Here is a 22,605-nt window from a genome sequence, read left to right as displayed (position 1 = left end):
CTCGTTCCAAAAAGCCAACAACAAAATGCATTACATTTCCAAACCAAATTCATCATACATGTCAGTCACAAACTCACGACAAAAGCAAAGACTTCCTCACAAGCTCGCTTTTACATTAGAATTCAACATTTATTGTTCGACAAAGAACAATCCAATACATTGTGCCTCAACCAGGAGCAGATCTTCACTAGTTCACCACATGTACCAGCTACCATCACCAAGCTAATTCCACTGCAGAGAAAATTAAATTGATTGTCAAACAATACATTTTGTATCAACCATATCCAAAAGAAACTCAACTTGTCCATAGGTCAATGTCTCTATAATTCCAATAATAAATGGATTTGTTATTGTATAAAATGAAATATAACTTGTCCACAGACCATAATTCAAAATGAGAAACTATTTACAATCCAGCGAGTGGACAGCTTATACGACTGCTATGACCACACGTGGTGATTTAAAAGATGTTATTATGGGTTAACAAAGCTTAGGCAGATCGAGAAAAATTGCAAGCAAAAAATAACCCAAAAAACTTGTCTGCCTATGTTGGTGTTATAGACGACAACAGATGTGCAATCCTGTCCTAAGTGATCGAAACACAAAACGAGAGAAAATTGCACTGCAAGCTAAAATCTTCAAGTTGAGAGGCCACGGTGAACAGGGCAATGGCTTTCCTACAGGGGGAAATACTCTCTACTGGGGTGGACCCCAACATTAACACAGAATTTAAAGATTCGTAAATAAATGTGCAAGATGCAGCAGCAATTAAATTTACCATCCTTGTCTCCAATTGCAAGATATATCAACCAGGCCTACTACCGGTGTCTAGGCCGCCAATCATCATTCCGATCATCATCATCCCTTCTCCCTGTAGAACGTGCATCGTCATACCTAGCTCTCTTCAAAGTATGTTCTCGCTCTCTCTCGTCTTTTCTACTCCTGTGTTCATCTTCCTGATCTCTTCCACGTTTTAACAGCTGGTGCTCAAACTTTTCCTCGTGTTTTCTGCTTGAATCTTTACCTCCATCTCTGTCATGTTTTCTTCCACGGAGGTCTTCTCCATCTCCCCGTTCTCTTCTACTTTGTCCACGGTATTCAAGATAATGATCATCTCTCCTATTGTCATGCTGTGATTCCTTCCTACTGCGTAGTACGTCCCCATGGTCATCAGCATCGAGGTTTTTCCCAACATGTCTTGGTGGCCTAGAATCTCTGGCATGATTCTCTTCCCTGTATGATTTATTCTGTCTATCCAATTCAATCTCAGACCCCCAACTCCCGTTGTCTTTTGTTGGATATAATTTTTTTGACTTCGTCACATCAGGTTGTCCACCCCATCTTCCACGCTCATGTTCATCTCCAGATCCATCTTCCTTCGATTTAATAAGTTGTTCCAATTTCTTGAAAGTGTCGCCGGCTTTATTAGAATGCTTCTCCCTGTTATCATCTTTTTTCGATCTATCATCATAGAGCTCGTCATCAGAATCATGCCGCTTGCTCCTCGAAGGTCCTTTTAACCTCTGAGTCCTATTTTTTGGAACTTCATCAGAACTACCATCAGAGTCATGCTGCCTACTGTACCTAGGCTGGGTTTTCTTCTGACTATGGTGCTTGCCTTCATCAGAAATACCATCAGAGTCATGCTGCCTTCTGTACCTAGGCTGGGTTTTCTTCTGACTATGGTGCTTGCCTTCATCAGAACTATCATCATCATCATAAGAATTGCGACGTTTGCTTTTTGACTTTTTAGTCTTATACCCACGGTCTTCATCAGAACTATAATCATCATGTCGTCTGCTTTTTGAAGGATGCTTTAGCTTTGAACGTTTGAGGCTGGAATCAGAACTGTTGTCATCATCTGAATCATAACGCTTATGAGCTTTTCCATAGTTCTTGTCATGGTCAGATTCAGAACCAGAATCAGAACTATGCTCAGACTGAGCTTCTGAACCAGAAGAATCACTGTCGTGTTTTATGACTTTCTTTCGTGTCCTTGATGTCTCTTTCCTCCTCTTGTGATCACCAATCTTAGAATCATCATCATAAGCTGCTCTTCTACTGTCCTTTTTGGGTTTACTCTTGGCCTTTCCGTCACGCTTCTCGTCGCTGTCTGAGTCAGATGAATCATCAAGTACCCCTCTAATTTTGTGCTTGCTGTGAAACTTGGGTTCATCACTGCTAGAAGTATTTGTCTTAACAACCTTCCCCGTGCCATCTTTCTCATCTCTTCCATTCTTTACATGACGATGCTTACGAACATCAGCAGTATTCTTTTTGCGAACATTTCTTGGTTCATCCTCATCATCATTCTCTTCAATGCTTGTGGCCATGGCATCGTTTTGTTTCTTTTCTCTATCACCTTCAGAATCTATTCCAAGAGCAGCTTTTAGCGTTTCCATCTGTTTTTCCTTTAACGCAGCAATCTGGTGAGTCTGCGTCTCTGAAACCCTAATTAACCAGAAAAAATTCAACATATAATCCAAAAGAAAATTGCCAAGATATAATGGTTAACAAATGAACCATGCCAACACAAGAGGAAAGTGCACCCAGTATAAGCTACCAAAATATGTTGGACCAAAGTCTATGGTGGTTATATAAAGATAACCAGCGAGGGTAACACCAGAATTAACTATGAAAACTCTGCTATTTAGAAGACACAGATCCTGTTATTTGCATGTAACGCAGTATGCAACCTAAAAAACCTGAGTCCGCTCAAATTATTTTATATACAAAATATCTACCGTTCAAAAACTAACAACTTATCAAAATAAGGCCCAACTGTCTGAATTGAAACCGGGAACAAGTTTTGCTTCATGTCAGTATCAAAATTTGAATTTCAAATGACAAAATCCTTTAAAAAACAACAAGCCTCTTGATTTTCGTTGCGATCAACAAAACAAACGAATTGTGTGCACAATAATATACTTTGTAGCCCATATAAATAATTGGACAATAAAGAAAAATAGAAAGATATACTAAAATTGCAATTATTTTTACCTACTTCTCAAAGATAATATGCAAGTTTAAACCAATACCACCACACCCAGTAGTTTTCGGTCTCTATACTAGATTACTGCACATAACAAATCAGAAACAATATTCTTATACGACAAAAGGAATAGAGAAAACCCAATACTTTTCCGGGATGACAGCTGAGTTACTCTCTTCATCAACATCCAGCGACTTCCTCGCCTCATCTAGCTTCTCCGCGATCTCCGCATCAGTGTAACCCTGATCTATCAGTTTCTCCTCCAACACAAGAAGCTTGAGTTGAATCTTACGCTTACGGTCGTGCTCCAGTATATCCCTATTGGGTTTTCGGGTCACGCCGGCCATTCCCTGATTCAATTCGTAGCCCTTGCTCGAATCCATAACAACCTTGTTGGTCCTCGGCTTGATGAAGAACTTGTTGGTCTGGACATATCCATTGGTGCCAGAACCTCTCGCCGTCTGCAATCCTATCCCGTTGTACATGTTTACAACTTCAGATTTGGAAGAAATTCCCCAATGTTTGATTTGATTCTATTCAAATCCTAACCCTACCCGAATCGTAATTTCTTAAGACGTTTTCCATTGCGGGTTATGGGTTGGGCTATTTTATTAGAATTAATTGATTATGGGGCCGTGGAACGAATTCAAGAATTTTTTTAAAAAAAATATATATATTAGAATAATTAAATAAAAGTTGTATATTAAATTTTACCATGATATGAGACCGGGCTTGTAGCCCAATGGTCTCACTTCTGTCGGAATAGCCGGTTTCTCCCGGTTCGATTCCCCTTCCCCGCGTGAGTTGTAATAAAAAAAAAAGTTTACCATGATATTTTGTTAAAAAAAAAATTAAATAATATATTCTCTTGTCAAAGAAAAGAATACTTTCGAAATGATATTATTAATAATATATAATATAATATTGATATAATAAAAATCAATACAATCACAGAATTAATCTTCCCATTCAATGCAAAATGAAAATTGAATAACTTGTATTTAAGAATTGGAATATCAAATATTAATGAGTATTAATATTCGAATGTATTTTTATATTTTTTTCGTTTTCATAATTGACTTTACGACAAGATATATATTTGAACGATCCATTATGATCAAATATTTTTTTTAAGAAACTACCATTTATAAAATGATTCTATAATCAATATTTTATTTAAAATACATAATTAGTTGAAATCGTGTGGTAATATAAAAACACGAGTAATGAACATGATATCGGGTTAGTTAGAAGAAATCGGGATTTTATGTTCCTAAATTCCGATGGCGAAATCACCTCAAAATTCTTTTCCGAAAATAAATATATTTATTTGCCAAAAAAAAATGTTATTATTTAATTGTTCATTTTATAATAATAATAATCATGCACGATGGGGTAGCCCTTCGATGCTGCAGATCCAACGGCCCCAAATCGTTGGGGTCCTTGAACCTGCCCTACAATCTACATGTAGCCCAACGAAAACATTGTTAACAAGATTGAAGAAGAAACTGAAGTTAAACAAGTCGAAGAAAATGTAAACGCCAATCGGAACCAATATCAACATTCGAATAACATCATGTATAACCCATAATATTATAGTTTTCAAATACCAACCACATTCGAAATCTAAATGGAAGTTTTTGGGAGCTTTAGGCACTGCCTTTTATAGCATCATCGGGGCCAAGAGCGGCTGCAGTTTTGTCGTCGGAACCAAAGTAATCCTCTCGAGCATTGTCGGCTAACATCAATGCAACAAGCCAGAATAGGCACGAATCAAGAGATAAAAAAGCCCCTCCTCCAAGAAGACCGGTCTTGGCCGTGGGGCAATCAGTTGCAAGATTGTGATGGACGTTGCGGACCTGGTGAAGTTGTTCTGTTATGGTTGGCCATAACAACAATGTGGCGGCCAAACCAGTCGTCGCCCTGAAAAGAAACCAAGAATACACATCCAGCGAACAAATAACAACAATGAGCTATGACAGGGATGGATTATGACAAACAAATTAAACTATAATAAAACGAGAAAAGAGTCATTCAACCCAAACGAAATCAAGGGTGGGTTTGGGGGTTTAGTTGATAGAAAATGCTGGAAGTATACTCACAAAGCAACATTGAAGACGACAAGAAAGCCCGTGTTTTGGAATAAAGCTGCCTGTGGAATGGACTTTCCTTTGTACGGGTAGAATAAGGCGAAATAACTAAACCCAGTGGAGACAGCAAGGAAAGCAGCAGACAAGTAACCAAAGACAACAGTAGGGTCATCTGGATATTTGCAAATGACAAAATTCTTCCCAGTTATGATGTTGCCAGATGCCGGCTGCAAATATGAGCAGAAGAAAACAGGTAATATCAGGGCTCACTACTTTTAAACTAAAATAAAGATGTGTGATGCTGGTAAAAAAAACAAGATACTGAAAGGGGAAACGACGGATAGCAGTACAACGCCAATCAATAGGCAACACATCTCATCAGGAGAAACAATGAAAGAAAACATATTTTTGGTTATCTAGTCTCGTTCAGCAACTACTGCTTGACACAAGTGACAAGCAGATGTAGCAACTGAAAGCTTGTTGTGTTCCGAATGAGTAACGACACTTCAATTCCCCAAGAAAGTAGAAACAGAACACACTCGAAAAGATTTCGAAAAATCACCAGACTATATCTACTCTCACAGAAATAATCCACCAAAGTAAGATTAAGAATCTATTCCACATATTAGACCATAAAGTAAACTGGAATAAGAATATTCATTCGTAAAATCTAACCCCCAAAATTACAACTGCTTCAGCTAGTCAAATTGCTCAGTCACAGAAAAAACAAATTTATCATAATATAGAAGATATATTAAAATGCAAGAATCAATTATAAAATTTTCACTCGTAATAAAAAGAAAACCTTCTTGTTCTCGGCAACAACTCCAAATATGAAGGAAAGCACACCAAGTGTCGCCACTATCAAAGATGTTTGCTTGATTGTAAAAGCCATTGATTTGCCTGCAAAATTTTTTTGCAGAAAATTAAAAGAAAACAAAAAATCCCAAAAATTCCAGAAACAGGAGATAGCGTCCAGTACAGATCACAACGAAAATTGTCAAACATGAAATCACTCCTTTTCCCCTTAATCTTTCACAAAACCAAAACGGACTTGAACCTGAATCCTCATACAAAATCCGTTCAAGAAAAAGACAGCCTTGGAAAAACAAATCACACCCCTTTACCCAAAAAAACAAGAATACTGATACAAAGATCCACCATTGTCGCGAAACCATCATAAATCTAGTGCAATAAATACCTTAATATTTCATAGACACGGATCCCCGAGAATAAACAAAAGGCCAGATGACAGCAATGGGAAATGATATTACTACGTAGAGCTCGAAGACTGCTGGCTTTTTATGGGGGGAAGATAACAAATAGAATCCTTTCGGGATTACGGGTAAAATATCCGATGTGTGCTAGCCCACGAGAAGCATGAATGTGGACGCATTGGGAGGATGACTACATTGTATGAATCTTTAGTACAATTTTGCAAATGGTCCCGCAGATTCTTCTGATTTTAGTTAGCAATTTAATTTATTATCATAATTTCTCTAATATTTTAAAAAATTAAATTTTAATTTCATTTTTTTCTAAAAGAGTTTAGGACATGCATGCATTGCATACACACGAAAGCAAGGACGGACCTATGCTTGGCCCGTCCTAGGCTGTAGCCAGCCCATTTTTTTACAAAGATTTATAGAGATTCGAGTCAATTCTTTTTTTTTTGGTAAATATATATAGAGATTTAAGCACAGTCTAATTTTTTTTAAAAGATATCACGAGATTGAAGGTGTTCATAATATCAAATTCTTTGTACCAAGTACAGTAAAGCTAAAGTTATCGACCATTTCATTTTTAATTCTCTCAAGTCAGACATTTGTATCTCCACGGCTTTTGTACAAAATTTTGTTCAAAGCGTGTAATGTCGTGTCTCTCTAAATATTCTTTATTCAAATTTTATTTTTTAATATAAAGTGATCATTAAAATAAATTATTAGTCTTTTTGTTAATGTGTAAAGTGTCTTAGGCATATATTAATTTGTATAGATTTCATAAATGATAAATGTAATATGAACTTCTAGCAAGTTGATAGAAGAATAATAAAAGTATGAGTTATTTACACCAAACTTCACTGTGAAATATCACAAATCTATACTTTTCTAATGTGAAAATTAAATAGGCATTATAGACTTTAATTTTTTGTAAACGTTGCATGAACACTCCCTGCACCATCTAAAAATATGACGTGCTGATGTATTTCGATAATATACCATAGACAAGTTATTAAAAAGATCAGCGTGTAAAACAATTATAAAGAAAACTCAATTTTATACAAGTAATAATTCTGACCAACTAGACTAGTTTGGACGTTATATATACTAACCGCAAAATCCAGCTAAATGACATGAATACAGTAAATGGTGGCGTCTGATTAGCATGGAAAATATTCTAACTAGTCTAGATTGTAAAAAATATTACTTGTAGCAAATTAAGTTTTCTTTTTAATTTTTTCCCCGATGGTCATTTTGATTATTTTTCTACGATATATTATCAAAATACTTTAACTTACTAGATTTTCAAATGGTGCTGGAGGTGTTCGTGCAACGATTATAAAAAGTTAATATCTAGAATACCTATTTAACTTTCACAGTGAATAAATGTAGATTTTCGATATTTCAAAAGGGGTTTGGTGCAAATAACTCATAAAAGTGATAGATTTATTTTATCAATTCTTTTATTTAATAGAATTTAATTTTGAAAGTACATTTAAAATAGTTTTAAAATGTAAATTTTGAATCTAAGTGAAACTTGTATTATATTACACAGGTTACATATTATGAAAATGAAAAATAAATTTCAGTCCAAGCAAACAAAAAATATAATGATAAATGAACATAGCAAAAAAACATGATAATGATAAGTGAACATATTTTCACAAGAAGCACTCAACCAATATTGAGGAAAGGATTTTGTATGTACGTATTATTAGTTTTGTATTGGTTTCAATATCTTTTTGTACATAAAATTAGAGACTATATTAAAATTATTAATTTTAAAAAATGTAATAATTTTTTTACAATTAATTTGAATAATCAACTTTGTGTGAGTATTGATTAATTTATATATATATTTATTTATTTTCTAATAGATTATTAGGATATGTAAAAGGAAAGATATATTATCATTGTTTCGAAACGTCATAAATTTCACTAGCTAGTGTCTTTGGCTGAAAATATTTAAGAATTACACATTCGACGTAAAACTTTTTTTTCCTTATTACATGGGTGTTTCTCTTGAGTTGGAAGAGATTTACGTCACTACATCACAAATGAGATGGTTATTTGACGATTTTTGAACATGTGTTCGGTAATTTATATATAAATCATAACAAGATATATTTCATGAAATCTATGTGATCAGAAACGGTATGAATCGAAATTAGGTAGAAAAATTACCATTATTTATGTACATGACTTAAATAGATATCACTGTCTAAAAGTTCGAAGGCAAATGAATATAAATCTTCATCCAAATAAACCTAAGTTAATTCTGGTGTACATTACAAGTTTCTGCACGAATCCACCACCAAGTCCTCCTGTGTTTCTCTTTTTTGAACCCCACGTGCATGATGATACATACACTAGGAATTTGAATTTATCATGTATAAGATTCTTGAAAGAAGATTCTTCATATTATCTCGTGTTTCTCTGCTTCATCGTCGAAGTAATCTTCGCGGACATTTGTGGTCAGCATAAGAGAGATCAACCAGAAGAGAGATGCATTGAGGGATGCAAATGCACCACCACCAAGTAGACCTGTTTCAGCAGTGGGGCACTCGTAGTCAAGATTGGAGTGGATGTTTCTTGAGTGCTGAAGTTGTTCTGTTATCGTTGGCCATAACAAGAAAATCGCAGCAAAGATCGTGTTCAACCTGTGAAAACGTCAAATTTTCACCAATAAGTTTGTGCTATTTAAGATGTATATGCAATTATCCATCAGCAAATTAGATGGTATGGATATGAAAAATATTGTTGAAACATAAATAATTTATGTTGAAACCGACCCGATGTGTACATAAATACTTACACTGAAACATAGAAGAATGAGGTGCACCAACTGCTGCCAAAGATTGCAGCCCTTGGGATTGATTTGCCCTTGTAGGGATAAAACAAGGACTGATATCCAGTAGCAGCGGCGGTCAAGAGGAGTGCGAAAGAGGCGTATCCGAGAAATACGGAGGGATCCGACGGGTATTTGCAGATCACTACTTCTTTCCCTGTGATCACCTCTCCTGCTGCTGGCTGAATATCGGCATACATAGTTCAATAAATTTTTCTTGACAATAAATCAGAAAACTATGCAGATTGTGTTGTATTAAGTTGTCTGGATGGAGTATGATCTAGACCAATAAAAATTATGTAGTCGTAAGCTTGTTTTGTTTGAAAATTGAATCATATGTATAAACTCACTTTTTTCAATTCTGCCAGAACGCCAAGAACGAAGGATGCACTGCCTAGGATGGCCACAACCACAGCATATTGTACCGGTGTTACTGCCATTTTTAAACCTTTCAACCACTCTTATTTTACTGCCTCCCCACCCCTGCAAAACAATACCAAAATTAAAAATAAAATAAAAAAAACTGCCCCAATTTTGATTGGCAAAAGAATACACGTGAGTAAAATAAATTCTCCAATTTCTTCAGAGTAAATCCTATATTTTTAAATACTAGACTAGATAAAAGAATGTTAGCCTCATGTTTATACCGAAAAATAGCGACGTGGGTTTCATTGTCATAAAAAAACACAAAAACTTTTGTAGATAGTATCACGAATTAATTTTGTGAGACAAATATCTTATTGGTGTCATCTATAAAAAAAAANAAGGCTATGTAACAGCTATATCAAGTTCAACGAGTTTTTCCCCCAAATGATGACGAAGTTTCCCTTTCAAGAATAATGATGAATTTATTGTATCTCATTAACCATTTTTACCCCCTCCAAAAACAACAAGTTTCATCTTCTTGAAATCATAAATGAACATGAATAATTTGAATATAGAAACCAATTTCCAAGCACTTGCCTTATGTTTCTATCTCCTTGTTGGGGTCGCTGGGAAATTCAGGAGATGGTTGAACGCGCTGCAAAATTCTTGAAATCTTCAATTTTCTTGGTCGTCCTAGGATTCTGTCTCTCTCCCAAGGCAACTTAAATAAAGAAAAAGTTCACATGAATTCAGCCACGTTTATTGGACTAGATTCATTGGAATTCCCCTATAGTTAAGGGTCTCCCCTCAACGGAAAATATAGGTTGCTAGGAAGATTCAATACTGGTGCCTCCTTGAAATTCTGCGTCAAATTCTTGAATTCATCAGTTAACTTCTCCACTCACAATAACGTTATTCACCTTAAATTTCGGTCATTTATTCACCGTACCATTTATTATAATTTATTCATTTTTCTTTTCTTTCTTTTTTTCCCTCATTACATGAATCTTTTTTTTATTACATGAATCTTTTAAGTAACGACTTTTGGGATCTAATAGTAATAACACAAAAATGATTACGTTTTAAACGAATGATGAAATAGGATTTAGCTACTTTTTTTTTTTAACCCAGGATTTAGCTACTTGAAACACTGGTTTCTCGTTTATAATAAATTGTATTTTCAGATTATATTTTAATATAAATATTACCAACCAACCGTATCAATTTTCATGCTGATCAATATCTATATCCATCAAATTAGTGTCATCTCATCAATAGATCTAGAGATATTCACAATAAGTAAGCAAAAATATTATATACATGCAGACGTGAGAATTAAGAAGTTAAATAATTGGTTTAAGCATATCCATTATGGATGAATGTCCCTAGATTATTATCACCTAATAAAAGTCCTCCATTCCACGACATGAGACTCCGACAACCCCACCGACTCAATGAAAGACACATCCACACGAAAACCATAAATCAAATTATATGATCTTAATGATTCAGCCATTCTGGCAAGAATATAATTAAAAACAATGGATTTTATTCTACTTGTCATTCAACTACTTGACCCCATCCTATATATCTGTCGATCATGTGTGGGGAATATCAACATTCATGTTTGTTCTAAAAGGAGAAATACTGAGACACATGAATTACAGCACATTTAAATATCAAGATATTAAGTTTAACTATATCTTTGTAAGATCAATATCTTGTCGCTTCTGCCATGTTGAAGAAAGCTATTGGCTGAGACAAAATACATGCTCGATTCGGTGCATATGTGCTGTCTTGGCTCCAAAATATACCGATAATCATCGAACTTTCCCAAACTCTCCTCATATCTTTATTTCAAAATTCATTCTTCCGTCTGAAGTTTCTTGTTTTTCAGCCTTTCTTGCGTCTTTGTATTACACTGTTTGTTTCACTGTTCAATGTTATTTCTTGAACTTTTAAAAAGGCTCCGTCATCTTTCTTTGTTAACGGTGATTCCTTTGTTCTCATATGATCCTTTTACTGTTAATCTTGAAACCCTTCACAGTTCATGTGGGTTTCCAAGTCCGCCCACATATATATATTTTTTCTCAATCTTGCATCCCTCTGAAAATCCCATTTATTTTTCAAAATTTTGGAGGTAGTAGCTAAAATTTAATGGGAATTTTGGGGATGAATCAAGTGTTGGCACTCGCAGTATTTAAGGTTCTGTTCTCGATAAACACTGTTCATGGTATTGGAGTTAACTGGGGAACACAATCAAGCCACCTTTTACCTCCTCCAACTGTGGTGAAGCTCCTGAGGGACAACGGGATTCAAAAGTTGAAACTTTTTGATGCAGAATCAAGCATTCTTAAAGCTCTCAGTGGATCAGGGATTGAGGTGATGGTGGGAATCCCAAATGAAATGTTGTCAAGTCTTGCAAATAGTATGGATGCTGCTGAGAGATGGGTGGAGAAAAACGTTTCTGCATTCGTTTCATCCAATAGTGTTGATATCAGGTGATTTCTCTTTACTTCTAACCGTTGGTTTTGCGTATTTGTTCTTAGAAGTTCGGTTTTTTTTTTCCGATTGACGGATTGAAGAACTTTGGTTATATTTGATTGAATCCAGATGAAATATAGGTGTTATTGTGCTATGTAGCCAGCTATTTTTTTTGATATTTCTGTTTGATCAATATGTTCAAGATTGCTAAAATTAGGATCTTTCTTATAGTGAAATTCCATCATGAAAACAGTATGTTTTTTCCCCTCTTTTTAGCCGAATTATCCCTTACTTGCCCAAAAAGCTTGTGGGATGATTCTTTGACATACATGGATCATATTCTTTGTCCGTTTGCCTAGAAAAGGTAGGCTTGAAAATCTTTGAAATTTCTAAGTCCTGCTTTCTTATCCGCTTGACAAGAAAAATATAGACGTTGATTGACCTTTCAAAATGTGGATGCCCTGTAATAGGCTCGCATAAATCAGACAGTGTCTTGAATTCTTGTTTTACTTTTCACTGATTAAAGTCTTTCCCTTTACAAGGTACGTTGCGGTAGGAAATGAACCATTCCTACCTACACTTAACGGGACTTTCGTTGGCGTAACTTTTCCCGCTCTCAGGAATATTCAAGCGGCCCTTATTAAAGCCGGTCTTGGTAGTAGAGTCCGCGTCACAATTCCATTCAACGCCAATGTGTACCAGAGCTCGACTGAAAATCCTTCCACTGGTAACTTCCGACCAGAAATCCACGATCTCATGGTGCAGATTGTTAGTTTCTTGAGTCTTAATGGGGGCATATTCACCATAAACATCTACCCTTTCATAAGTCTTTACAATGATCCGAACTTTCCCGTGGAATATGCCTTTTTCGATGGGTACTCATCACCAATAAATGACAACGGGAGAATCTACACGAATGTATTTGATGCGAATTATGATACCTTAGTATGGGCCTTGCAGGGTACCGGATATGGAAACTTGACAATTGTGGTCGGAGAAATTGGATGGCCTACTGACGGGGACAGAAACGCTAACATTGTAAACGCTCAAAGATTCAACCAAGGATTCTTGTTTCATATGAATACAGGTACTCCAATGAAACCTGGTCCTCTGGATGTGTACTTGTTTAGCTTTATTGATGAGGATGCCAAGAGCATTCAACCCGGTAATTTCGAACGACATTGGGGAATCTTTAACTACGATGGCAACCCAAAATACAACCTTAGCCTTGGTTCAAACAATAATGGTCTCGTACCAGCTAGCAACGTTGGGTATCTGAACCGACGGTGGTGCGTTTTATCACCATCTGCCAACCCTGAAGACCCCCAGTTTGGCCCAAGTGTGAGCTACGCTTGTGCGAATGCTGACTGCACGAGTCTTGGGTATGAAACATCTTGCCCAAATTTGAATGCTCAAGGTAATGCTTCATATGCTTTTAACAGTTACTACCAGCGGAATAATCAGCTCGATAGCACCTGCCAGTTTCCAAATCTTTCAGTGGTCACAACGAGTGATCCTTCGGTTGGAACTTGCAAGTTCAACATCATGATCCGAACAACAAATCCGGTAAACAGTGGATTTTCGTTAGAGCCCAGTATCGGGCTTGTTCAGGTGCTGGTGTTTTTGTTGGCACTTTTTGTGGTTGTATAGGGGGTAGACTACGGTTGATATACGTTTTTTGTGATTCTTTTGTCACATCACACGTACAGTTTTCAGTATAGTTTTCATCTTGTACCATAATAATGTCCCAGGGATTGAACATTAGTACACTCTTTTTTTGTTTGAAATGGTCTATTATGTGTGGCCTGTCTTCTTAATATTTTTTTTATTACAATTGTGGGCGAGGTTTTGATGTCTCGACGGTCGAACCCCGGTTGATAGAAGAGATGATTATGTCATTGGTACAAGAGGCATGTGGTTTCGTAACGTCAATATTCATCAACAGCAGTCAAATCAACCTCTTATTGGTATCTGCTGAATTCCCCCTAAGGAAATTCAAGAGGGTGCAAAATTGACATGAAAACCGCGTTAGCAAAGCACGAATTTTCATTTGATGCATTTATGACATGATATTCCGAAATTTTTTTATTGAAATTTTAAAAAAGATAATTAAAAAAATAGTTTATGTTTAGACAACACGTCATTTAAGTACTCAATAATTTAGTGGATATTTTATTTTTTAAATATGAGTTAATGAATTTATGTTTATAATATAATAATGGAGTTGCTTGAATTGAAAAATATGATTGTAAAAAAGAAATATGAAAATTAGATTTGGGTGAAAATTAGATGTACTTTCGAGAAATAAAACAAGAAGGCATTCCTTTTACATGTTCCCCGAAAACAATTCCTTTTTACATTTCCCGAAAATAAAACCAAACATGAGATAAGCTTTACAACATCATCAAGAACAATCATACAACATTAATCCTCCCAAAGTAATTGAACTGAATTACCTTAAGCCATGCTTCCTTAGGCAATCTTTCGATCTAATGTCAGCCTAAACAATCAAATGGAGAAAAAACAGTAAGGTTCTGCAGAATTATCTTTCAAACTTTGAAAAAACTGAATCATATAGCAAGGATGATGGGAATCTTAAAAGCGACAGGGAAAAAATAAAAGCATTCACACTCTCACCTGCCTGATGGGCTCTGGAACCCGGAATTTGCAAGTCAGTTTCGCAACTTTAATGGCTGTGGTAAGGGATATGCGATGCCCAACTGATATAAATATGGGTTTTATGGAGCCTTGAGTCGATCTCATAGCCTGTACACAGTACAAACATTGGCTGATGCTACTTTCAATGGTGGCAGTCCACAAATAAAAGACATACAAAGAATGAAAGAAGCAAATGTTATATGATTAAAGATAATATGGGACCATGTTTCTGTTATTGTATTAAAATTTATAGGGAGTAGTGATATGCAACTTAGGTCTTTTAAATTGTACAATAGCCTAGTCACTATGGTTCGACCACGTCATACTATGTAGGCTAGCGAGGATAGTTGTTTTCCAAAAATTCTCCTAGCAGTAATTGTCGCAACTTACAACACAACAATCGAATGAATGACTTTGGATTTGATATGGATCAAGAATTGTACCAAAAGTTATAATCGATGGTAATTGTATAAATCAAATATCTTAAATCTAATCATAGCTGCCCAAACACCACAATTCAATTACTATGCCACCTAGGCATCAGCGCAAGATCGATGCAACAACATAGACAGTTGTTGCTTGCTAACAAATTCTTCACTTTGCCTGGGGAGTGGTATTATGCTAGACATGTTGAGACAAATCATGTTGCGGCATACAGTGTGATAGTGGCAGTTCACATTGTAAATGCTGCGACATATAAGAATACACAACAAAGCAGAGTCCGAAACAGAGAAAAAAATGGCTGTTTCATCGTCAACTGGGGAAGTGGAGGAATTCTAATTTGCTATAATACGAAGGCGATTTCAGGGAGTAATAATTATCCCAGAATTGTAGTTAGTTAAATTAAAAAGAACACTCCAGGACATATGACAATATAAAATGAACTTTAATTAAATTGAAGAAGTATGTGAAAAGGGGTACATAGACAATGTAGCAAATTCTGTTACCGCTCCTAATGCTGATCCAGAGGCACCAACCAAAGTGAAAACATCTTTTGATGAATCCTCCGCAGCAGCTTCAAGCATCTGCCTCACTTTAGATTGTGTGAGGCCATCTACATGGTGTAGCTGGAAAAAAGAGTGACATATATCTTACTGACAGCTTCCAAAACTAGAGCTTGATAAAAATATGCAAAATTTTATAAAAGTCGACCTAATATCAATGACATCAAGTAACACATTAGAGGCGATTGCTACTACAACTTAGACTACATATTTGGCAAGTTAGGCATATATAACATTTACAGTTAAAAAAAACTTACATTCTTTCCTATCCCAATTGTAGGAAGGTCAGCCAAAACACCAAGATGGCAGGCCAATCCGAAGCCTGTGCAAGCTCCCAATAAAAATATGAATAGACAAGAAGCAATTTTTTTAAAACAACCCAATAAAAATATGAATAAACAACAGGAAAAATTTTTTAAATAAAAGAATGTCTTGTATGCGATAATTTAAGCCTCATGCATACATTTGAAGAAATAGACAAGTATGATCTATCGAGTTGGCACATAATCATACTGAAAACACATTATTGTCCCAAATCCACAATCCGTGGGAGGATAGAAGGAGCACGTATGATATTTATTTTCAAGGATAAATGCATTGGTAAATATATACTTCTTATCTTGTATGAATATATAATAGAAAAAACTTGCCCCGAGGATGAAGAAGTCCATTGCCGTCAACCATCAATAACTGTTGTGATACACGAATCCAGAAATTTTAGTATATACATCATGAGAATTTCATTGATCTAAGAATCATTTATGGCATACAAACACGCATCACCACCTGCACATAATTTTTAAGGGCGAAAACTCCCTAGCAACTCTCATTTTTCAAAAACTGAAAAGCATTGTATAAAACCTTTATTTCATGAATTAAATTTAGTAACTTTCACAGTTTCGCCTTATGCATCAAGTGCGTGAAATTAGCAATTGCAAACAAGAAATAAAATTTCAAAGGTATAAGATATGGGCACCTGAGGATAGGACGGAAGTTCTTTTTTCTTCATTTTCTCTAAAAGTTCTAGAAGCACTGGAGCCTGTTAACAGAGAAATATTAAGATAGATCCTACATTATTATCATCCACAATCATAAAAAAAGGAATCTACTAAGCACATCTGGGCTTTGGATGGGATGATGAACTGAATGATAAAGGATAAATATACAGCTGAGAATCTTTAATGGGAGTGAAAGTTATCCATCCACATATTAACTGTTCTGAAGGAGAGGTCAGGTAAAGTAAAAGAATATCTCATCTTCCGTATCAAACGGTGTCTCAAAGAATATGATTAAGCATGGAGATCTAATCTCATCTGTCATAAAACATAATGGTGATACCCCCATAAGGATCCGGGTCGTTGCCATAAGGATCCGGGTCGAGTCGTTGCCATAAGGATCCGGGTCGATTGACGACCCAGACACTATCAAGAGCCCGAGCACTACATGTTTCCCAAGAATTCTTCGAACAGCCCGGTCTCCCGCGCAGTAATCGCCCGAGCTCTCATATAAGTACCCGGGTAATCAATTGCCCGAGCCACCTCGAGAATTGAACCATACTCAAGTATGATTGACACAGGACGTCTAATCTGTCAGAACAACTTGGGTTTGGAGTGTCCTAAAAGTCATCAGAAGATAGGGTATGGGCAGCCGACCTACCATACTTAGTAGGTAGCACTGGAATCAAGGTATCTACCTCATCTTCTACTATAAATAGCAGGTATAAATGTCATTTACCGATTCTAAAATCTTTGAACTCTCAAGCATTATACATATTTTCTCCCAAATATTGCTTGTGTTCATCTTCAACCTGCTGACTTAAGCATCGGAGTGGCCACGCCGGATACCCCTCCGGCGCCCATTCACGAGTTTCTTTCATTGTTTGCAGGTGCTATTGAAGCCATTACCTTCACTCAAATTCCCTAAAAACTATAAATTATTGATTTGACCTGTTGGAGCTCCTTACCCGGCTCATCCATTTCAACAAAGTCACATCATTGGCGCCGTCTGTGGGAAACTTGAGATTAAGGCGTTGATATGGCTCATACTCGAAGAACTAACCAAGAAAATTCCCGGGCTCATGGGGATAATGCGCGTACTTCGGGACAAGGTGAGGGTGTTCCTCCCACGGGACCCAATCTTATTACCATGACCCCGGAGGAGTTGGCAAGAATAATCTCCGAAGCGGTGGAGAAGGCTGTGGCCAGAAGAGAAACTTCTCGTCAAGTTACACCACCCGGAGATGTGCAAATCAATGAGCAGGAGCAAGAGCAAGAATTGAGGGAGGAGGAAGTGAGAGGAGAGGATGAGGAATCTAGTGCTGGATCCAAATCACCTACCGTGGCTGAGGAGTTGTTGGAGTTAAGGCAGAAAATGAAAGTTCTGGAAGGGCAGTTGGAGAGTCGTAGCATTTCTCGAGCTACTGCTAAGGGTTGCCCATTTACCGATATCATTGTCCGGGAACCTCTTCCCGGGAACTTCAAATCCGCCAAAGTAAAAGATTACGATGGCAATGCGGATCCTGAGGAGCACCTAGCCAGGTTTGAAAACATGGCCATGTTACACTGTTACACAGATCGAATCAAGTGTAAAGTGTTCCTCACCACTTTGGTGGATTCAGCTCAAAGGTGGTTTGAGGGACTGTCCCCTCAGAGTATTAATTCATTTAAAGACTTCCAGAAGGTGTTCCTACACCACTTCAGTAGCAGCAAGAAATACAAGAAGACCGCTTTTAGTCTTTTTGAAGTCAAACAGAACCTGGATGAAAGTTTGAGGGCTTATATTAAAAGATTTAATAGAGTGGCTTTGGATGTACCTACTTGCGCTACTGAAACAAAAACTACGGCATTCACCCAAGGCTTGAGGGAGGGTGAATTTTTCAAGTCGTTGACCAAAAAAGTGCCCGGGGATTTCGAAGACTTATTATCCCGGGCAGAAAAATACATCAACATGGAGGAAGCTCAGAAGCAGAAAAGGGAAGCTGTAAGAAAAGAAAGGGGGGACCGGGTAGCTAGGCCCGAGGAGAAAGGGCAGAGAAGGAATAATCCAGGACACTTCTCTCACCACGTGCCTCTTAAGATTACCCGGGACAGAGAGGTTCAGGAATGCAGTAGGGATCTGGCCGCGGACCATCAATTATCCCGACCTGAGAAAAGAGGATTTTGTACTCTCCATAAGGTGTGTTATCACAACACCGAAGATTGCAAAACATTGAGGGGAAACTATTCCTTCCATTCCGCCCCAGAGCAAAGTCAAGCCCATAAGAGGCCGAGATTGCCATGGACATCTTCACAGCCAAGGCCCAACGCTCGGGGAGGAAGTATGAGGAATGTACCGAGGGGAGAGCCCGTTAGGAGAAGAGAGCCCGATCTTGAGACGAAAAAGAAGTCACCCCCTGCTACAGGATTGATAAAAATGATATCAGGAGGCTCCACTGATGGAGACTCCAACCGGGCAAGGAAGTCGAGGAGTAGGAGGGAATGTATGGAGGTAGATGGAATGAGAAGGAGTGAAGCGGTCATCAGTTTTGGCCCAGAGGATTTGAAGGGAGTGAACTTACCCCACAATGATGCCCTAGTTATCCAAGCCCGAGTGGCCAATTATGACATTCTGAGAGTCTTTGTTGACTCGGGAAGCTCTGTGAATGTAATTTTTAAAGATGCTTTTGTGCAGATGGATTTGCAGGGCTACCATTTGGAAACCGTGGAAACTGCCCTCTTTGGTTTTGCTGGCCATGTGGTCTACCCGGAAGGGGAAATCGTCCTTCCATTAACCCTGGGTTCCCAGGATCTCAAGAAGACGGTGATGACTACTTTTACTGTGGTAGACTCCCCTTCATCGTATAATATAATTTTGGGGAGGCCCGCTATGAATGAATTAAAAGCCGTAGCATCTACCTATCACCAAAAGATTAAGTTCCCGGTTGGTAGTAGAGTGGGTGAAGTCTGGGGAGACCAACCTTCCTCCCGGAAATGTTATGTAGAAGCTGTCCGGGTAGATCAGAGCAAAGCAAAGAAGGCTGGGAAGAAGGCCCGAACTGATGAAGTATGTGGAGGAGCAGTTGAGAAGGGAGAAGTGCATTTTGTGGCAGAAGAGGAGCAGGAAGTTGTGGAGATTGGACCAGGACAGCAGATCCGGGTGGCCCGAGATCTTAACATATCCACCCGGGTCAGTCTACTTAACTGTTTAAAGGATAATATTCACGTTTTTGCATGGTCCCAGCAGGAATTGACGGGAATCTCTCCCTTGATATCTGAGCACCAACTAAATATCCTCCCGGGATCTCACCCGATAAAGCAGAAAAAGAGACACTTTGGCCCCGAAAAGGACAAAGTTATTGATGAACAAGTAAAAGAGCTTTTGAAAGCCGGTCACATTCGGGAAATTCAATTCCCCACTTGGCTCTCGAATGTGGTATTAGTGCCTAAATCAGCAGGGAAGTGGCGCATGTGTGTGGATTTTCGCGATCTCAATAAGGCGTGTCCCAAGGATCATTATCCTCTGCCCCGTATTGATCAATTGGTGGATTCCACATCGGGCTTCGAATTACTGAGTTTCATGGACGCATACCAGGGGTACCATCAAATCCCCCTGGCCAAGAGTGATCAAGATAAAGCTAGCTTCATCACCTCGGGAGGTACATTTTGTTATATTGTAATGCCTTTAGGGTTAAAGAATGCAGGAGCTACGTACCAGCGTTTGATGAACAAAGTCTTCGAGAAGCAACTGGGGCGAAACGTGGAAGTCTATGTGGATGATATCATGGGGAAGACCCGGCAGGTGGCCAGCTTTATTGAGGATCTAGAAGAAACCTTTGCCACTCTCGTACATTACGGAATCAAGCTTAACCCGGCCAAGTGCATCTTTGGCGTAAAGAGTGGAAAATTCTTGGGATTCATAGTGACAGATCGGGGAATTGAGGTAAATCAGGAGAAAGTCAAATCCGTGCTGTGCATGCCATCTCCTCGACCTGTCAAAGACGTACAAAAGCTGACCGGGAGGATTGCTTCCCTCTCTCGATTTATTTCCCGATCAGCGCACAGGAGTTATCCTTTCTTTCAGGTATTAAGGAAGGCACGACAATTCGGATGGGATGATAAATGTGAACAGGCCTTCCAGGACTTGAAGATCCATCTTGCAGAGCTCCCCGTGTTAGTAAAACCAGAGCCCGGGGAAAAATTATTTGTTTATCTATCCACCACAGAGTATGCTGTCAGCTCAGTACTAATAAAAGAAGCAGGCTCCGATCAAAGGCCTGTTTATTATGTCAGCCATGCTCTGAGAGAACCCGAACTCCGGTACAGTGAAGTGGAAAAGATTGCTCTGGCCTTGATCATGACTGCCCGGAAGCTAAGGCCTTACTTCCTGTCACATCAAATAATTGTCTTGACTAATAGGCCTATAGGCAGAATCATGACTCATTCGGAAGTATCAGGGCGAATGATCAAATGGGCAGTGGAGTTAGGAGAATATGATATCGAATACAAACCCCGGGTGGCCATTAAAGCGCAAGCCCTATCAGACTTTTTGTCTGAGATGGTACAACCTGCTGAAGATGAAGTATGGAGGGTGTTTGTGGATGGGGCGTCTAGCCTTGCAGGGTGCGGAATAGGTGTGGTAGTAATATCTCCTCCAGGAGAGAAGATTAAGTTGGCTTTAAGGATTGATTCCCGGGTTACTAATAATGAAGCCGAGTATGAAGCTGTCCTTGCAGGAATCCGAGCTGCTAAAGAGATTGGAGCTTCCCGTATTATTGTATATTCTGATTCACAATTAATCACTCAGCAGATAAAGGGTGCTTATGAAGCTAAAGATGATAGGATGCTCAAATATTTACAGCTCATAAAAACCCAGGCAGCCATCTTTGTGGATTGGAGTATCGAACAAATACCCCGGGAGGAAAATGGAGAGGCAGACGCTCTAGCAAAAATGGCTGCCTCATTATCAGAAGTCAACACCCGGGAAATTTTGCATGTTTCCCGTTTGGTCCTGTCCACCGAGGAAGAAATACTACCAATACCCGAGGACTCCTGGATGACGCCATTGATTAAATTCATTACAACAAATGAATTACCTGAAGACAGGACTCGGGCTCAAAGAATCAAGAGACAAGCTCCCAGGTTCGTTCTTTTAAATAAAATCTTATACAGAAAATCATTCCAGGGACCTCTGCTAAAATGCTTGTCTGAAGGAGAAGTGGATTATGTCCTCCGAGAAATACATGAGGGATGTTGTGCTGAGCATCTCGGAGGGATGGCTTTGGCCCGGAAGACAATGCTTGCCGGATTCTGGTGACCAACTCTTAGCCAGAATTCTGCTCAAATGGTCCAGGCTTGTAAGAGATGTCAACATCACTCAAACTTCCAGCACAATCCGGCCACTCCCATGAAGCCTATCTGGGCATCTTGCCCCTTTGATCAATGGGGCCTGGATATTGTTGGTCCTTTCCCAACTGCCAGGGCTCAAAAGAAGTTCTTACTCGTGGCTGTGGATTATTTTTCCAAATGGGTGGAAGCCGAGCCATTGGCTAGAATTACTGAGCAGGAAGTATTGAAATTTTTGTGGAAGAACATTGTGTGCCGGTTCGGATTGCCCAGAAGACTAATCTCAGATAACGGGAGACAATTTCAGGGCAAAGGAATTACATCCTGGTGTCGTGAAATGAAAATCACTCAGTCTTTTACTTCTGTTGCCTACCCTCAAGCTAATGGTCAGACAGAAGTTATTAACAGAATTATTATACAAGCATTGAAGACCAGGCTACAAGGCAAGGGAAAAGATTGGGTGGAAGAATTACCCAGTGTTCTGTGGGCGTACAGAACTACTCCCCGAGCACCTACTCAAGAAACTCCTTTCAACCTGGTATATGGTTCTGAAGCAGTCCTTCCTGTCGAAATTGGAAAAACTTCTCCCCGGGTAGAATCTTATCCAGGCGGCAATGATCAAA

At 38.3% G+C, this 22,605-nt stretch overlaps 5 protein-coding genes across 6 annotated transcripts in view; 1 reads left to right on the top strand and 4 right to left on the bottom strand.

Annotated features, from left to right (window-relative positions):
- Positions 1–9: 9 nt before the first annotated feature.
- On the bottom strand, positions 10–3,584 carry LOC140979950 (uncharacterized). The gene is made up of 3 exons (XM_073445615.1): positions 3,140–3,584; positions 779–2,451; positions 10–231 (listed from the first exon to the last, which is right to left on the bottom strand). The coding sequence occupies exons 1-2, from the start codon at positions 3,475–3,477 to the stop codon at positions 819–821; spliced, it is 1,971 nt and encodes a 656-aa protein (XP_073301716.1). The 5' UTR covers positions 3,478–3,584; the 3' UTR covers positions 10–231; positions 779–818.
- A 937-nt stretch (positions 3,585–4,521) lies between these two features.
- Positions 4,522–6,479, bottom strand: LOC140979235 (uncharacterized). Of its 2 annotated transcripts, none has more exons than XM_073444562.1 (4): positions 6,284–6,479; positions 5,888–5,985; positions 5,095–5,309; positions 4,522–4,915 (listed from the first exon to the last, which is right to left on the bottom strand). In XM_073444562.1, exons 2-4 carry the CDS (start codon positions 5,975–5,977, stop codon positions 4,642–4,644), a joined length of 579 nt encoding a protein of 192 aa, XP_073300663.1. In that variant the 5' UTR covers positions 5,978–5,985; positions 6,284–6,479; the 3' UTR covers positions 4,522–4,641. The 2 variants fall into 2 exon arrangements, with proteins under 2 accessions (XP_073300663.1, XP_073300662.1); XM_073444561.1 differs by lacking the exon at positions 6,284–6,479 and adding an exon at positions 6,143–6,274.
- A 2,172-nt stretch (positions 6,480–8,651) lies between these two features.
- LOC140979472 (uncharacterized) lies at positions 8,652–10,313 on the bottom strand. The gene is made up of 4 exons (XM_073444876.1): positions 10,114–10,313; positions 9,501–9,633; positions 9,118–9,332; positions 8,652–8,962 (listed from the first exon to the last, which is right to left on the bottom strand). The coding sequence occupies exons 2-4, from the start codon at positions 9,588–9,590 to the stop codon at positions 8,719–8,721; spliced, it is 549 nt and encodes a 182-aa protein (XP_073300977.1). The 5' UTR covers positions 9,591–9,633; positions 10,114–10,313; the 3' UTR covers positions 8,652–8,718.
- An 806-nt stretch (positions 10,314–11,119) lies between these two features.
- Positions 11,120–13,806, top strand: LOC140978754 (glucan endo-1,3-beta-glucosidase 5-like). The gene is made up of 2 exons (XM_073443970.1): positions 11,120–12,017; positions 12,543–13,806. The coding sequence occupies exons 1-2, from the start codon at positions 11,674–11,676 to the stop codon at positions 13,648–13,650; spliced, it is 1,452 nt and encodes a 483-aa protein (XP_073300071.1). The 5' UTR covers positions 11,120–11,673; the 3' UTR covers positions 13,651–13,806.
- A 564-nt stretch (positions 13,807–14,370) lies between these two features.
- Positions 14,371–22,605, bottom strand: part of LOC140978265 (uncharacterized) — a 15,516-nt gene continuing 7,281 nt past the window's right edge. The window contains exons 3-8 of the mRNA XM_073443155.1: positions 16,639–16,701; positions 16,313–16,352; positions 15,920–15,984; positions 15,606–15,725; positions 14,638–14,766; positions 14,371–14,500 (exon numbers count right to left, since the gene is read on the bottom strand). Coding sequence (XP_073299256.1) covers positions 14,453–14,500; positions 14,638–14,766; positions 15,606–15,725; positions 15,920–15,984; positions 16,313–16,352; positions 16,639–16,701 — 465 coding nt within the window. The 3' untranslated portion in view covers positions 14,371–14,452. The remainder of the gene's footprint in view (positions 14,501–14,637; positions 14,767–15,605; positions 15,726–15,919; positions 15,985–16,312; positions 16,353–16,638; positions 16,702–22,605) is intronic.

This window comes from Primulina huaijiensis, chromosome 6 (assembly GCF_012295235.1).
Source record: "Primulina huaijiensis isolate GDHJ02 chromosome 6, ASM1229523v2, whole genome shotgun sequence".
NCBI classification, from domain to species: Eukaryota; Viridiplantae; Streptophyta; class Magnoliopsida; order Lamiales; family Gesneriaceae; genus Primulina; species Primulina huaijiensis.
Note: the sequence above shows the minus strand (reverse complement) of the source record. Positions and strands in the feature narration are given on the sequence as shown.

Coding starts and splice junctions, on each gene's coding strand:
- LOC140979235 (XM_073444561.1), bottom strand. CDS start 6,263: ATGATGGTTTCGCGACAATGGTGGATCTTTGTATCAGTATTCTTGTTT. Junction 5,986..6,142: donor GATTTTGTATGAGGATTCAG/GTTCAAGTCCGT, acceptor AAAATTTTGCAG/GCAAATCAATGGCTTTTACA. Junction 5,310..5,887: donor TTGTTGCCGAGAACAAGAAG/GTTTTCTTTTTA, acceptor TCATATTTGCAG/CCGGCATCTGGCAACATCAT.
- LOC140979472 (XM_073444876.1), bottom strand. CDS start 9,590: ATGGCAGTAACACCGGTACAATATGCTGTGGTTGTGGCCATCCTAGGC. Junction 9,333..9,500: donor TTCTGGCAGAATTGAAAAAA/GTGAGTTTATAC, acceptor GCCGATATTCAG/CCAGCAGCAGGAGAGGTGAT. Junction 8,963..9,117: donor TCATTCTTCTATGTTTCAGT/GTAAGTATTTAT, acceptor ACGTTTTCACAG/GTTGAACACGATCTTTGCTG.
- LOC140978754 (XM_073443970.1), top strand. CDS start 11,674: ATGGGAATTTTGGGGATGAATCAAGTGTTGGCACTCGCAGTATTTAAG. Junction 12,018..12,542: donor TCCAATAGTGTTGATATCAG/GTGATTTCTCTT, acceptor TCCCTTTACAAG/GTACGTTGCGGTAGGAAATG.
- LOC140979950 (XM_073445615.1), bottom strand. CDS start 3,477: ATGTACAACGGGATAGGATTGCAGACGGCGAGAGGTTCTGGCACCAAT. Junction 2,452..3,139: donor TCAGCTGTCATCCCGGAAAA/GTATTGGGTTTT, acceptor CTGGTTAATTAG/GGTTTCAGAGACGCAGACTC.